We start from the raw sequence: 17,018 nt of genomic DNA, 5'->3' as shown, positions 1-17,018 counted from the left end.
TTTTTTAAATCTTTATTGAATTTTGTTATAACATTGCTCCTGTTCCATGATTTGGTTTTATGGCTGAGAGGCATGTGGGGTTTTAGCTCCCCGACCAAGGATAGAACACATACTCCCTGCATTGGAAGGTGGTCTTATCCACTGGACTGCTAGGGAAGCCCCTTGAAATACAGTCTTGATACCATTTTCTCCTGTGGAGGGGGTGGTTTAGTCACTAAGTCATGTCCGACTCTGAGACCCCATGGACTGTAGTCCTCCAAACTCCTCTGTCCACAGGACTTCCCAGGCAGGAATACCAGAATGGGTTACCATATCCTTCTCCAGGGAATCTTCCTGACCCAGGGATCGAACCCACATCTCCTGCATTGCAAGTGGATTCTTTATCACTGAGCCACCATCCCTGATGTTCAAAACAGAAGTGCTCTTCATCATTGCCCTCAAACAAATATATTAAACTCATTTCAGCTCAATAATTCGATAGTTCTTCCTTCAAACCTTTCCATAACAGGATCTTAACCTGCCATTCAGGTCTCAGATAAAACCCCTCAAAGAGGTCATCATCAACTGTTTCTCTTTATTTTTTATGTCTTAGCCTCTGCTCACACATCCTTGCACACACCTATTCTTGCTATGGCACTGATCAGTACCTGATATTCTTGTATTCCTTATGTATTCATTTATCTCTTTGCTTGATTATCCCTTGCTAGTAAATAATAAGCTTCAAGAACACAGGGATGCTTGTCTATCTAATGCTGTACTAGCCATTCCCAAAATAATGCCAGGAACTAAGCAGGACCTCCATAAATGTTTTGTTGAATGAATAAATATAACCAAGATTAATCACTCATCTATTTTACATGAGATAATTTAATACACACATGTACATCTGAATGTCTTAAATGTGTTTGGGTGTAGGGGCTTAAAAACAGGAGTTAGCAGAACACAAGTTAAGGAGTGACAGGAATACAGTGAAAATATATTTAAGGCAAAAGTTTCTGAAAGGTATGCAAATTAGTTGCCAAGTAATGCCTTAATAATATACCATATTAAGCAGATTATCTACATAAGTGAGGGTATTCTAGAGAGTGCAAGGGCTTAAACTGAACCTGAAGAAAACTTTGGGTAGGAAGTTAAGGGGTTTCCAACAGAATAATCTACTCAGTGACAACTAAGCACTGCTAAGCAGGAGGCACTTTGTTTTAGGAGCAGGAAATTCCAAGGGGATGATCATTGTTTTCATGGAGCACAGGGTCTAGCATGGAACACCATAAAAGTGAAAATGACTAAAGTACCTTTAATGGACATTAAGGCCTATCCATTCTTTTTGAGTATGGAGTATTCATCAAGAAAACTGTAAATTACACTGTAGCCTGTGTAACTGGAAAAGTGGGGCGAGTATTTAAAGTACTCTTATTTTACACGTACAGATAAATTTTCAAATGAGATCTAAGGCTGTGCTTTTACGTTCTATTTTTCAATATCTTAACTGAAAGTGGTCACAGTTTTACTCCAGAATAAATTACATTATTAAGAACGATTACAGAAGGGAATGTGCTGGATTTCTGCAGGTTAGACCCTGAATGCAGTGAGATGACCATGGCTGATTCTCCTCCTCCGGGTTTGGCTTGTTTGGTTATCACTGAGTGGTAGACACTTACTTAGGAGGTGTTCCACCAATTTCTATTGAACCCAGGTCTCCCGCATTGCAGGTGGATTCTTTACCAGCTGAGCCACAAGGGAAGCCTGAGAATATTGGAATGGGTAGCCTATCCCTTCTCCAGTGTAGCTTCCTGACCCAGGAATTGAACCAGGGTTTTCTGCATTGCAGGAAGATTCTTTACCAGCTGAGCTACTAGGGAAGCCCTTATTATTGTTACCATATCATTTTATACATACTTATATAAGTAAAACATTATTATGTTATTTATTAATGATATTTTATTAGTAATAAAACAATCAGTGATGAAAATATATGCTAGTGACACAATTACTTGTCTAAGATGATATCAGATAGGATGGGGAAGTTCTAATTTTAAAAGAAAGCTCTACTAAATATGAATCAAACTTCAGTCTTTCAGAAAATAAACACACACACGCACACACACACACCCTTCCTGAGGGTCCCTGTGCTATTGACAAGGAGAGAAGCTGGGCTGGGGAGGAAGAACTGGAGACAAGAAACCCGCTTGCAGCCTGGCCTGGCCTGGAGCTCAGACACGACAAGTCTCAGAGTAGGGGAAAGATTTTCCCCCACATTCAAAACTCCACAGAATCAGGACCTAGCAGGTAGAGCTATCTTCCCAGGAAGTACAGAAGAGGCACTGGGTTTGGACCTCATCTTTACATTTTGATTGAATCTGATTGGGCTTCCCTGGTAGCTCAGGCAGTAAAGAAACTGCGTGTAATGCAGGAAACCCAGATTCGATCCCTGGGACAGGAAGATCCCCTGGAGAAGGAAATAGCAACCCACTCCAGCATTCTTGCCCGGGAGATCCCATGGACAGAGGAGCTTGGTGGGCTGCAGTCCATGGGCTCACAAAGAGTCAGGCATGACTGAGTGACTAACAGTTTGGACCTCATCTTCACACTCTGACTAAATCTGATTGCCTTTTAAAGCCTTCCTACACCAACAACCCCCAAGTCCCCAACCTGCTTGCTAACACAGAAAACCCCTTTAATTAGCACTCATGCTTTGTAATACAGGTGTACACAATATAGATTGTTTTTCCTTTTGAGAATCTTTCATGTGTTGAAGAGGTGATGGCAGCTTCCTAGTACAGGGAGCAGAATGCATGGAAGTTAGGTCAGCACAGGTTACAGGTGAAGGAGTCAGAGGTGGAAAGGGAGCTCTTTGACTTGGGTTGGATCTATTTTTGTGCACTGGGGCAGGATTTGCAGAATTTGTTGTTGGAGGTATTTTTGTCCTAGAGCTGAGAATATAGCTAACCGTGTGTTTCTTAAACAATTGTTTAACAAAATCACTTATCAGAGCTGGAAAAGATTACAAACTCTAAATAAGGACTTAGGTTCTCAGGCTTTAATCCTGGCCTTACTCATGCTTGGGATTCACACTGAGCAAATGACTTTTAGTAGACGGCAGAAAATGAAATTTGCTAGATGATGTTTCCCTTAACACTCAGAAGTTTTTATAAATGTCATATATATTGGAGAAAAAACTTCAGAGCATACATCTGGTGTTTTGAATAGTGAATAGTGAAGTCACTCAGTTGTGTCCGACTCTTTGTGATCCCGTGGACTGTAGCCTACCAGGCTTCTCTGTCCATGGGATTCTCCAGGCAAGAATACTAGAGTGGGTTACCATTTCCTTCTCCAGGGGATCTTCCCGACCCAGGGATCGAACCCGGTCTCTCGCACTGGAGGCAGACACTTTAACCTCTGAGCCACCAGGGAAGCCCCTGTGTTTTGAGGACACTGGGAAAGACCCAGTTCTGGATTTGCCTCCCTGATATTAAAGGCTTCCCTGGTAGCTCAGATGGTAAAGAGTCTGCCTATAATGCTGGAGACCTGGGTTCTATCCCTGAGTCGGGAAGATCCCCTGGAGAAGGAAATGGCAACCCACTCCAGTATTCTTGTCTGGAAAACCCCAGGAATGGAGGAGCCTGGGGGGCTACAGTCCATGGGGTCACAAAGAGTCGGACACGACTGAATGACTACCATATTAAGATGTGACTTATTTTGAGGCTCTGAGGCTGACCACAGTCATACAGAAGGAGGTTAAAGCTAAGAAAACTGACTTAATAATTTTTTAGATGGTACAGTGCTACTTTATATCATAATTATACAGCATTAGATGACACTGCTTATTTTTAAGCAAACCTGAAAATACACATCTCCTGCACTGGCAGGTGGGTTCTCTACCACTAGTACCACTTGGGAAGCTAAGTTTAAGAGACATGTATATAAATTACATTCAAAATCTTATACTTCTCTAAGACTTTGTAATAGAAGTCATTTACATGCTCTGCTTCCCACAATGAATTGTGATGCTATGGGACAAAAGCAGATAACAGGCATGAGAAATCAGAATTCTTTGGGATAAATATATTTTAAATTTCCAAGGTACCATGCAGATTCTTCAGCCATGAGACAGAGTTCCATTTTTAAATCAGAATGGGACTCTCATAACAGGTTAGTTGACTATTTGTAGCAACTAGCCCTTTTCACATGTATTTAAATCAGTCTGGCAATAAATATTATCCCAAGATTATTTTAGGACAAAATATCCCGCTTAGAGTTCAGCCGTGGGAAATGTGGAAGGTAGCCACATCTGGAAGCATGCACATGCGGTATGGAAAGAAATTCTGAACACTGCAGGCGGGAGGAGCAGAAATGTAGCAGGAGCGCCAAGGGCACTTGGAGGCCAAAGTGAGAAAACAGAGGGCTGGTCCCTCTTCAGTCTTCAGGGTTTGTTTTTTTTTTTTTTTTCCATCTACTTGTGGATCTTGGTGCCAGGAGCAGAACTTAAAATCACAAAACTTTATAGAGTTTTCCTTTGGCATCCAAAAGAATCTGTTTGACTTCTCATCTCCATCTCTGTTCTTTCTATCACATGTTTTCCCTTTGAGAATCTTTATATCAACCCACATGCCTCAAAGAGGCTCTTCATACCACCTGGAAAAATATGCTCTTCTAACTTTCTGGAAAGGGCTTTAAGCTGCAACTGGGGATCGGAATAATTGACTCTTACTCCTCCCAGTGCCTTTCAGCTTTATTTAACTGATCAGGGAGTAGGAAACACTGCCCATAAACGTTGGACACTAACACGACTGAAAAGATAGAATTCAGAGTTATAAAGTCTCTGCTTCATCTTGACAGGCTGTGCTAGTTTTACGACAACCCTTTTGGGGTGAATTCGAGCCTGGAAAACCACCACTCTGATGAATCCAAGCCAGTTCCTTTGCAATAGTTTCTTCAGCTTGATAACTGCCGTGATTCTTTATCATACCCATAACAACCCAGATACTATGTTAGAGCAAGATAAAAAGTAAAACTTTCTTTGAATGAACAGATTCTTAACCAGTTCTATACCTGTTCATCCTTGTCTTCCTTGCACCTCCATTTTTGACTAACCAGAGGTATCTGCTCACTTTTAAAAATAATTTTGACCAACACATGAATAGATGATGTAATTTCTCATCTAAATGCTTTCTTCTCTGCAATCACCCTCTCTGTTTTGTTTTGTTTTTTGTCTTTTAACTTTACTGAGCCTTTCAATGGCTAAGTCAAAGATCTCTTGGTAAATGTCACATTGCACTTGAAATTATGTGGGCTATTTTCAAATATGTTTTGATATGGATTTCTAACATAATCCCACAGTGATAAGAGAACAGACTCTGTATGAAATTTTTACACCTTGGTTTATGTCCCTGGATACGTTCCAGTGTTTCCTGGTTTATAGTCTATGGGAAGTTAAATAGAATTTGTATCCTGCTGTTGTGTGAAAATTCTATAAATTATCTTAACTATGCTGAATTGGCCTACAGTGCTTTCCAGATCTACTATATCCTTCTACTTTTGTGCATATTCATTCTATAAATTTTTGAGAGTTTGATACTGAAACTCCAACTAAAAATCTTAATTTATCTACTTTAAAAAACAGTTGTAATATATAGTGGAACTATATGTAACTTTGTTCTGCATTTTCCAGAAAGTGAAAGTGAAACTCGCTCAGTCGTATCCAACTCTTTGCCACCCCATGGACTATACAGTCCATGGAATTCTCCAGGCCAGAATACTGGAGTGGGTAGCCTTTCTCTTCTCCAGGGGAATCTTCCCAACCCAGGGATCGAACCCAGGTCTCCTGCATTGCAGGTGGATTCTTTACCAGTTGAGCCACCCCAAGTCTCTTGTAAATGTGCTACCATACTTTCATACCTGTGGCGGATTCATTTCGATATTTGGCAAAACTAATACAATATTGTAAAGTTTAAAAATAAAATAAAATTAAAAAAAAATAAAATTGTAAAGAGAACAAGCAAAATAAATAAATAAATAAAAATAAAAAAGAAAGAAGAAAGAAAAAATAGCTTTTTCGAGTAAGGGTGTTGTAAGTATGTGGGTCCTGGTAGGAAGGAAAATGCAATGAATTCCACCTCGTCAAGACCTCCTGAAGAACCACACCATGGGCCAAAGCTGCTCCAAAAACACAGTAAAGGGACATCCAAGGGGGTGCTCTCCATGTCTAAACATGGAGTGAGAAACATTTGGAGAGGTCTCATCAAGTAGCAGACTTGGGTTTTGATGTCTAGTTCTTTCACCTGCCTCAGAACACATTCAAGTAGAAAGTCTTAAAAAAAAAAAAATCCCCTATCTAAATTGTTGACTTCATAACCATTATATATAGATTATATGGGCTTATGTTTAATCTTGGTCTCTATAAGTGCTATTTAACTACTTATTTGGGGGAAAAAAGATATCCTTAGCCTCAATATTTTGGCTAGAAATTGGGTGTCCACATAGAATTCATCCTCTTTGGTTGATTTTAGCAAAAATAGGTGACTTCCTGGGGCATTATAAAATAAGTAGCTAAAGGGATCTTCTCAGATCTTTAGCCTGATTATCAAAAGTGTTAAAAAAAAAAAAAAGCCCAGGAATAGTTTCCCTTGGCCTTGAAAACAAATGCCATACAGTAAAATTTAGGAAAGCACATTTTGCATTCTTTTACTGGCCTAAAAACTCACTTTCAGTGAGTCTGGTGAAGGAAAACAAACAAACACCTTAAGTACTCATTTCCTAAACATTTCTTTACCAACTAAGGTCCATTAGCAATTCCAGCAGGCTCGTCATCAATATATTCTGATAAACGACCTAAGTTGATTTTTCATACCTGGATAGAAAAGATCCAGAAACACAGTGAAAAGAAGATTATGGATATAGGTGACTTCAGGCATATGGGATGGAATCAATCAAGAATTAATCAAACCACATGTCTGGGTCAAAAAGGACACACATCCTAGATAACTGATCTTTGACAAAAATGATCTAGATGACTTCTCAGCGTCCCATCAAGCCTGAGTCCAACAACGGCTCATATGTTCTGTTGTCACACAGATGCAGCCAGCTGGCTGCAGGACTGGGGAATCTCTAGAGTTTATGACTCCCTTTGGGAACCTCTTGAATCCTCCTTTCATTCGACAAGGTGCCCTTTAAAAAATTACTTCTCTACACACAATATGCTCTGCCAAAAGATGAGTAATTTATTTCCCTGCAGCGTGTAATGTCTTGGCCAACCTGATGCCGTTTCAGATGTGAACGGGTTTAAAGGTGGGACATCTCTTTACTTTGGCGCCAATCCGCCGTGTGTGTTGTCCATGTAATTATGGCCCAGCTTAACTATCAGGAGGTTCCTACTCCATAATTTTACTTAATTTTCTGAGTTTGCCAACAGGATTAAAATATATTTTTATTTTAAAATGATAAATATGTTTCTATAAATGATTTTTGCTAGAAAAGGTTAAGAGTAAATTTCTACTTCATTAGATGTACATTTACTAAATTTCTTTAAATAGACATATTCACTTCCTAGAAACTTTGAAATAAAAAACTGAAAAGGCAGTAATTTGTTTTATTTTTTTACTCATAGGCTTTCTCACCTAATGTGCTTTTCTATGCCCACATATGCTATGTTATAAATATTACACTGCAGGATTCAAACTGATCTTGGGAAAGTCATGAACTCTTATAAGCCTGTTTCTTCATCTATAAAATGGGGAGAATATCCTCTTTCTTGGGTACCTATTTTTCATGTTTGCTGCAAGAATTACACATCAGATCACAGATGTTATGTGAAAGTGCTTTGTAAACCATAGTGCATTATGCAAATATAAGTTATTTCTGTTGATCTGGGTATTTTAATCTTACCCAACTAATGGCAAACATGATCTCTGAGTGGACTGATGATACCCTTCTATTTGCCATGGTAGCTTTTATTTGCAGAACCATATGGTGCACGGTATACATACAGAAGATGGACTGATTATGCCTGAGACTATTAATCAATATTGTTTCATATGCATGGAAAAGGAAAACTGATGATTAAGCTCTCAGTATGGGGCTACATTTTAAATCCTGTTAAATGTGTCAGGAGAGTTAAACTTCCCTACGTACTGGAGAAGCCTAATCTAATGTTGCTGTTGTTCAGTCACTAAGTCATGTTTGACTGTTTGTGACCCCGTGGACTACAGCACACCAGGCACCCCTGTCTTGCAGAGTTTGCTCAAATTCATGTCCATTGAGTTGGTGATGCTATCTGACCATCTCATACTCTGCCACCCTCTTCTCCTTCTGCCTTCAATCTTTCCCAGCATCAGGGTCTTTTCCAATGAGTCAACTCTGCAACAGGTGGCCAAAGACTGGAGCTTCAGCTTCAGCATCAGCCCTTTCAATGAATATTCAGAACTGATTTCCTTTAGGATTGATTGGTTTGATGCCTGTGCAGCCAAGGGACTCTTAAAAGTCTTCCACACACAATTAGAAAGCATCAATTCTCTGGTGCTCAGCCTTCTTTACAGTCCAACTCTCACATCCACTCCTGACTACTAGAAAAACCACAGCTTTGACTATATAGACCTTTGTCAGCAAAATGATGTCTTTGCTTTTTAATACGCTATTTAGGTTTGTCATAGCTTTCCTTCCAAGGAGCAAGCATCTTTTAATTTCATGCCTGCAGTCTCCATCTACAGTGATTTTGGAGCCCAAGAAAAGAAAATCTATCACTATTTCCACTCTTTCCCCTTCTATTTGCCATGAAGTGATGGGACTGGATGGAACTGGATCTGTTTTTTCAATGTTGAGTTTTAAGCCAGCTTTTTCACTTAGTGTCGAATACTTCTGTACAGTAATGAAAAAATATACAGTCTGAGACACTATTTATCATTTGCATAATAAGCAGCAATGTGCACAGGCTGCATCTCAAAGCAATAACTCAATCTTGCAAGTACATCAATATCACCAAAGGATATACTATAGATGCCCAAGAGGGCTCTGGCCAAGATGCTCTCAGAAACCAGAGAATTGCCTTTTACTTCTTTAGGATGAACTGCATTATATTTCTTGACATACAGGCTAATGTTCTCAGGCGTGTGAATTATGATGTGTTTTAGTCAAACATCTGTTCTCTTTTGAATAACAATTTTGTATACTATGTGATTTTCTCAAGTTGTATTCTTTAGAATAAATTAAAATGTCTAATAAAATGCTTTGCTACTCTCACCCTAGGAAAGCAGCAAAGATAGAAAAAAGAGTTAGAAACATAATTGTGCCATGTTAAGAGAAGGTATATTTATCCATTCATCTTAGAATAAAAAATGCAATGAAATATTTGGTATATAACTTAAATGAAGTAGTAAGAGAAACAGAACAAAGCAATATATGGTGGAAAAGCAGTTAATAGTAAACCTGGTTTCAGCCTGGATTCAAGTGACTTCATTTGCTTATTCAAGTAGGTAAAATTTTAGGTAGAGCTGCACAGATTATAATAATTTTATGATATGCAGCTAACATGATTTTTTGCAACTAAATTGTGCAATTATAAATGTATCTTTAAAAATTCATAAAAAATAAAGGTAGTATTGAAAATAAAAATAAAACATCTAAAATAAAAATACACATATAAAGCTTTAATACATAAGCTACACAAATGTGAGTACTGACATAATTATACATGTATATGTCTTTGTACATACAGACATATACACATGTATTTCTAAGAATCCTGAGAAATAAAGAAGATTTTTAACATCTTTGAACCGAATTTTTAAAGACATAAACAAAAGTGAAAAGAAATCTGCTAGCAAAAGCTATTCCTCTGATACATATGACCTGACATCACTGCTCAAACACATCTTCTGTCCTCCCTGCCAGACCTCACCTCTGTAACACTCAAGAGTGACTTGTGATCTTGCCGATTTTAAGATGTTCAACTATAAGCTAAATCTGAGAAAATTAAAATTTACTTTTTTGGGCTTCCCTGTGGCTCAGATGGTAAAGCATCTGCCTGCAATGTGGGAGACCCAGGTTTGATCCCTGGGTCGGGAAGATCCCCTGGAGAAGGAAATGGCAACCCACTCCAGTACTCTTGCCTGGAAAACTCCATGGACTGTCACCTGAGGAGCCTGGTAGGCGACAGTCCATGGAGTCACAAAGAGTTGGACACTACTGAGTGACTTCACTTTGGCATAATTTTAGGTTTCAGAATATTACATTACATTATTAATCTTTGGCCATTGCTAATTCTTGCAATTCCAGGCTTCAAATCACTACAATATTGTATTAACATGAAGCTTTCTTATCCTAATCAGTGCAGAAAAGTAAGAATTTAATGACCAAACCAATGCTAAGGGTTTTGTTACTAGCACACGTGCAAATTCTCTTGACTCTGCTCATGTATCTCAGGCTCCTCCATTCCCATCACAGTCTAAAACACTGAACCATCTTACCTTACTTGGATCATTGATTGCCACAGCCTCTCATCTACAGACACTACATGGCTGCTGTAATCCATTCTCCACATTATGTCCAGCTTCACCTTTACAAAACGTGTCTCCGATCATATCAGTCCACAGGCCTCAAACCTTTTGCTCTTACACAGATCAAAATACAGAGCCTTTACCTTCCTTCTGTATCACACCCACTGCTCTGTCACTCTCCTGCTCTTTCTTGGTTCTCAGGTTATATGATCTTTCTTTAATGCCTTGAGTACACGCTATAATCGCCAATTACAGCAATTGTTTTGCACAAGAAATGCCCTCTATCTGAAATAGTTTTTACCCACCTCCTACCCCCACCTCTCATCTAGTTAATTCCTATTGATCCTTCAGCTTTCAGTTTAGGCATCATGTCTTCTGTCACATGCTTTCAACACCACCATGTATATTGTACGTGGTGACGTATTTGATTAACATCAGTCTCTCCTGGGGCTCCCCTTGTGGCTCAGCTGGTAAAGAATCCACCTGCAATGCAGGAGATCTGGGTTCAATTCCTGGGTTGGGAAGATGCCCTGGAGAAGAGAAAGGCTACCCACTCAGTATTCAGTCTCTCTTACTACAATATAAGCTCCATGAGACATGGGGACAAGTTTTATTTTGGGGGGATTTGAATAAAGAATATCAGAAAGACATCGACACAATATAGTTTGCCTAAGTTCAACCTGAGTTCATTATGTATTCATGGAATTTTTTCTTTAAACTGTCTAAATTCCACATGCTTCTTTTAATAAATCATATACTTTTAATAACCACCAAGCCTCTCACAGAAGGTTCCAAAAATGACGCAAATAAAAACCATTAAATGACTTTCCATAGTGTCTGAAGAAGCTGTTGTACAAGTCTGGCCAGTAAGGAATTGTTAGATTCATGTGCTCTGTATCATTGCCTTTTAATTTAAATTTTCTTTTTAGAAGGTGTTTTTAATATCATTGAATGTGCAGAAATCTGTTCTGAATTTATATCATTTAAAATCAGCCTTAAAAGTCAGTGATTTATGAAGAACACTGACTCGATGATGGTTTACAACATTTTTCCCTCCTGAGAGGAGACCTATGCTGGGAAAAATAAAACATCCCGAGTCTCATTAATGGAAACAGAGCTGAACAGACAACTGTAACTATTGCAGATTACTGAAAACTGCCAGGAAATTCTAAAAGCAAAAACAAGGTTGGGCTGGCAGATTAATGTGCCTTTCATGTACAATCCTGAAATATAAAACCATGGAATTTTCTAATGTTAATGGATATTTCTGTCAATATTTGTCTAGGCACTTTTATGTTGTATATTACAGAAGAGATTAAACAGAGGAAAACTCACTTTACAAAGTTGGATCCCAGTGCAGATGTATTCATATGCTACCTATTCAGTTTCCAACTTCTGGAGGTGCACTTGAGGTTTATTATTTTATTTACTAAAGATAATGAGCCCACAAAGTTCATCTGTCGAAGAAGAATGAATCTGAATAAAATTTGCTCAACTAATTAATTCATGTTTATGCCGCAAGAGTCTCGGATTGAATTTAGGCCATCCCCCAAGCTCCTCCCTTCTTCATCTACCAATGCAGTGATTGATTTATCAAGTAGTTATTGAGCACCTTTTAAGTGACAGGTTTTTAAAACAACAAGAGCTCATGAACTAGTTGGAAACTGAGGAAGATAAGCAAAACAGATACATAGGATACAAAGCTGTAAAAACTCTCCTGTAGGTAAATACAGACTTTTCTTAGAACACAGCTGCTGGGAGCATTTGCTCAGGCCATCTCACCTGTGAGAAGCACAGACCTGATTTCCACACTTTTCGTCCCAGCTGAGTCATTCAGCTTTAGTCAGCTATTCCTTCCCCACAAACCTTCAAGTGCATGACCAGTAGCTTTAGGTAAGCTGTAGTAATGCCCTGCTCTAAAAGATGCCAAACTTTGTCACCTCATTCCTACTGGTCTGTGGACTTCGTTGTGCTTCCAACATTAGGGAGTTTTAACAACAATACAGGGTATACCAATGTCTTACAGAATGTTACTGAATTTTGAAAAAAACACTTCATATTCACTTAAGGTTCAAAACTAAATTCATCCTAAAAGGGAACCTTCCTAATAGCGTTGGTGGGAATGTAAGTTTCTACGGACATTATGGAAAACAGTATGGACATTCCTCAGAAAACTAAAAAACAGAATTACCATGTGATCTAGCAACCCCACTCCTGGGCATATACTTAGACAAAACTATAATTTAAAAAGATACATGCACCCCTATGTTCATAGCAATACTATTCACAGTAGCCAAAACATGTAAACAATCTAAATGTCTATCAACAGAAGATGTGGTACTTATATACAATGGAATACTACTCAGCCATACAAAAGAATGAAACAGTGCTATTTGCTGCAATATGGATGCAACTAGAGGTTATCATACTAAGTGAAGTCCGAAAGAGAAAGACAAATACCACATGATGTCACTTACCTGTGAATCTAAAATATGGCACAAATCAAACTGTCTATAAAACAGCAGACTCACAGACATAGAGGTCAGACTTCTGGTTGCCAGTGGGGAAAGGGGAGGGAGAGGGAGAGGGATGGACTGGAAGTTTGGGGTTATTAGATTCAAACTATTACATTTAGAATGGATAAGCAACAAGGTCATACTGCATAGTACAGGGAACTATACCCAATCTCTTGGGATTAACTATAATGGAAAAGAATATATTTTTAAAAGATTGTATATATGTGTATAACTGAGTCACTTTGCTGTAAAGCCTAGATTGGCACAACATTGTAAATCAACTATACTTTAATAAAAATGGTTTAAAAAGTTAAATTCACTCTAGAGTACACTAGGTTGTGTGTTATGGACTTAGAAGCATTACAGGAAACTCCTTGAAAGAAACCTTGTATTTCTAAACAGAACAAGCCATTTATTAGATTGTTGAGTTGACTGCCATATCTTAGGGGAAAAAAAAAAAAAGCATTTCTGAACTAGATTGTTGGTATTTATATTTAGAGCCAAGGAATCAAAGTGAATTTCTCTGACCCTGACAGAGTCTAAAGATTTTTCTGGCCAAGAATGCTACACCCACATGGTTCCATGAAGAGCACCAACACTCAGCAAACTGTGAAGAAGCCACAAAGCCTCTATGCCTTCCTTTCACTTCCCATTGGACACCTCTCATATTGACTCATGAACAAGATACATTTACCGAGCACCTACTATCTTCTAGGCATAGTTTTAAGTGCTTGGTATATACAACACTGAAAACAAATAAACTAACATTCTACCTCTTCACTTCATTCAAGGCCATTTTCACGAGCACCCACTCTGTGCCTGGAACTGTGCTCAGCACTCGGAATAGTGACTTAGAAATGCAGCATGGCGTCTGTTCAAAAGTGAAGTTGTCTACACATACGTTCAAATATGAAAGAGAAAATGGTGCGGGTACCATTTATCTTGGGCTTCTCTGGTGGCATTAAAGGTAAAGAACCCACCTGCCAATGCAGGAGACATAAGAGATCTGGGTTCCATGCCTGGATGGGGAAGATCCCCAGATGAGGGCATGGCAACCCACTTCAGTATACTTCCCTGGAGAATCTCATGGACAGAGGAGCCTGGTGGGCTACAGTCCATAGGGTTTCAAAGAGTCGGACATGACTGAAGCGACTTAGTAGGCACGCACCAGTTATCTTACCTTGTAACGAGTTGAAGATGGAGAAGAGGTACATGAAGGGGACATTCAAAGGTCCCCAGGCAAAGAAAGAAAACCCCCACGTCATGCCCAGGAGAAACGTCAGGCTGACCACGCTACGCAGGTTCCGGAGAACCTCCTCACGCAGCGTCCGGCTGCTTCTCTTGCCGTTCCTCCCACAGATCTGCACCATCACCACAATGAACATGGCGACGTTCAGGAAAAACATGAGTCCGAAATACCCGGCGCAGGTCACGTAAAATACGACAGGATCCTGTATCCAACAGCTTAAAGGAGAGGAGACAGAAAGAAAGAGATTAATCCTCACGCTCTGTTTACCTAAGAGGCTTACTTTGGGATTCTGCATACTTTACAGGTGGGCCTTCCTCAAATGCCCTTCAAGTCCCTTTAGGAAGTCACTTCATTTGGGGGACCTGAGTTTCTTCCTCGATGTTTACATAAGTTTTTTGTTTTTGTTTTCTTTTGGATAGTCATTATCTTAATACCTAGTTATTTAAGTCAACAATTAAGAAAACAAGGTAGCCTCTTAAACTCTGACTTGGTGTGAAGACATTATTGTTTGGCTCACTCTAAACCACATCTATCCCCTTTCTCTTATGGGCCTCCATTCCAGAGGATGGGAAACTTTCTCAGTTTCCTTTGTTATTTAAATGGTGGCCATGTGGACATTCTGGAGAAAGAAATGGCAACCCACTCCAGTCGTCTTGCCTGGAGAAACCCATGGACAGAGGAGCCTGGAGGCTACAGTCTATGAGATCAGCCAGACACCACTGAGTGACTAAGCATGTATGGACTTTGTTCTACAAAATGATATGGTAGCAGAGTCCACTAAGGGATTTTAAGAGAGGTATTCCTGACAGACGGACTGGAAAAGCCCTTATTTCTTATTTCTGCTTTGAACATGAATGCAAGCTCTGTGGCTGTAGTCATCATCTTCTATCCAGGAAAGGAAGATCAAGAAAGCTATAGGGTTGCTGGTCCTAACATTTTCAGCCACAAAATTAATGCTGGTTATTGCCTTCTTCCAAGTTTCTTATTATGTGAAAAGAGTAATACTTACTTATTTAAGACATACATAATTGTGGATTCCATTATTAGGAACAAAATAATTCCTATTAATATAATTGGTCTAATTGAGGCACAACCTATTGTATAACTCTGTTATTCTTTGCTGAAGCTTCTAATGCACAAATGAAAAGCTTACATCATAACATCCTTGTGAGATGAGGAAAGATATACTTGCTATTCAGAATGATATATATCTGAAAATAGATGGAAGTAATTTTAAAGGGTACTAAAAGTAAAATTAAAATACTGCAATTTGCAGATGCCCCAGTACCTAATTAATACTATGCAAGTTCTTAGGTACCAAAAATATTTAGATGAATTATTTAAGACAATTAATCTTCAAATTCTAAAGCATATGGTCATCATTTTGGTAGGTTGTGTCTACCATGGTATAACTTGACCATCCCAAAGGCAAAAGCTGTCTTGAACATCTTTGAGTCCTATAACCTGGCAAGATTCCTGGCATATAGTAAATTCTCAATTAATGAGAGTTGTTGATGGCACAACAGCTTGCTGAATCATACCTTAAAGGCCTGTAAAAGTTGACTCACATACTTTTTATATTCCCTTATTTAGAACTTATGCACTGACTTGTACCTTTACTATAGCTTATTTTAAAGGTCCCCAAATGATACGGCTTGCCCCTGCAGCTAATCTTACTTTCTATATGGAAGTCTCCCTAGAATCTGAAATTCCAGGCCAGATCATCCTTTACTTCCCACTAGCTCTCTTGGGGGCTTTTGAATGTTACTTTGGAAACATAAAAGGGAGGACCAGGAAGAAAGGAACAGGACTGGATACTGACTGGATATAAAAGTGATATCCATCCATGAAATGAGCAAAGAAATGTGGCATCACAGTCAAGAGTAAGCTCTTCATTCATTCAGTAATTCAGTCAACCCACAAATAATACTGAGTACTTAATTATGTGCTACATAAAATACAAGAAAACTAACTGCCCAAAGTGAACAGTTTAAAAATCTTAGCCTCAATAATCTCACAGTCTGAAGGGAATTTTTCAAATTATTCAAGATCCATTCTCTCCACTTTCACACAATAATCATATTGTTACTGAATCCCTCACTGTCTGATGCTGCTACTTAACTCTCTGGAAGATGCATGTGGTTTAACAAGGTGGAAGTATTAGGAAACTTCCTCAAAGAGACAGGATCTTCTAAGTCTAGAAGAGAGAATCTTAGGCTTCTTCTGAACTCCAGATGAGAAGAGCCCAACATTCATAAAAGCAGCTCACACAGTTCAGGGCTTTCAACTGAATTCATGTATGGTATAGCAGAGGCCTTGGCAAAGACATATAAATACAACTTAACCTTCCAAAATAAGAAGCTCACTATTGGCATGAAAACTCACACTAAACTTCAGGAAATGAAGCATATAGTACTAATACTCATCACAAATAAATTCCCAACAAACTTTTGTCACTTACAATTCATCACCTTGTTCTCTTCCGTAACTCTTTTTTCCATAGACTTCATTTTGCTTTCTGCTCGCTAGAACAATGGACACAACTAAGATAGGCACACCTGTTGTAACAAAAGCATGACAGAAACTTTTCTGAAACATCTGAAATTGCTTTATAAGACTGAAAATGGCAAGGGGAAAAAAAGAAAGTAAACACTCCATATTGTAAAATCAAATTTCCTAGAACTGGCAGCTTGGTTGAAAACAACAATAAAATCCCCTTTGTGGTATGAAACATCCAACTCTAATTAGCAACAGTCTAAATCTTAA

The 17,018-nt window shown here is 38.8% G+C and overlaps 1 protein-coding gene across 8 annotated transcripts in view; it reads right to left on the bottom strand.

Annotated features, from left to right (window-relative positions):
- ADGRG6 (adhesion G protein-coupled receptor G6) overlaps positions 1-17,018 on the bottom strand; it is a 153,569-nt gene that overhangs the window by 11,223 nt on the left and 125,328 nt on the right. For all 8 annotated transcript variants that reach the window (XM_027551723.1, XM_027551724.1, XM_027551721.1 and 5 more), the window contains 2 exons: positions 16,714-16,810; positions 14,184-14,467 (listed from right to left, as the gene is read on the bottom strand). In XM_027551723.1, coding sequence (XP_027407524.1) covers positions 14,184-14,467; positions 16,714-16,810 — 381 coding nt within the window. The remainder of the gene's footprint in view (positions 1-14,183; positions 14,468-16,713; positions 16,811-17,018) is intronic.

This window comes from Bos indicus x Bos taurus, chromosome 9 (assembly GCF_003369695.1).
Source record: "Bos indicus x Bos taurus breed Angus x Brahman F1 hybrid chromosome 9, Bos_hybrid_MaternalHap_v2.0, whole genome shotgun sequence".
NCBI classification, from domain to species: domain Eukaryota; kingdom Metazoa; phylum Chordata; class Mammalia; order Artiodactyla; family Bovidae; genus Bos; species Bos indicus x Bos taurus.
The sequence above is the reverse complement of the archived record's forward strand: the minus strand, read 5'-3'. Positions and strand labels throughout refer to the sequence as shown.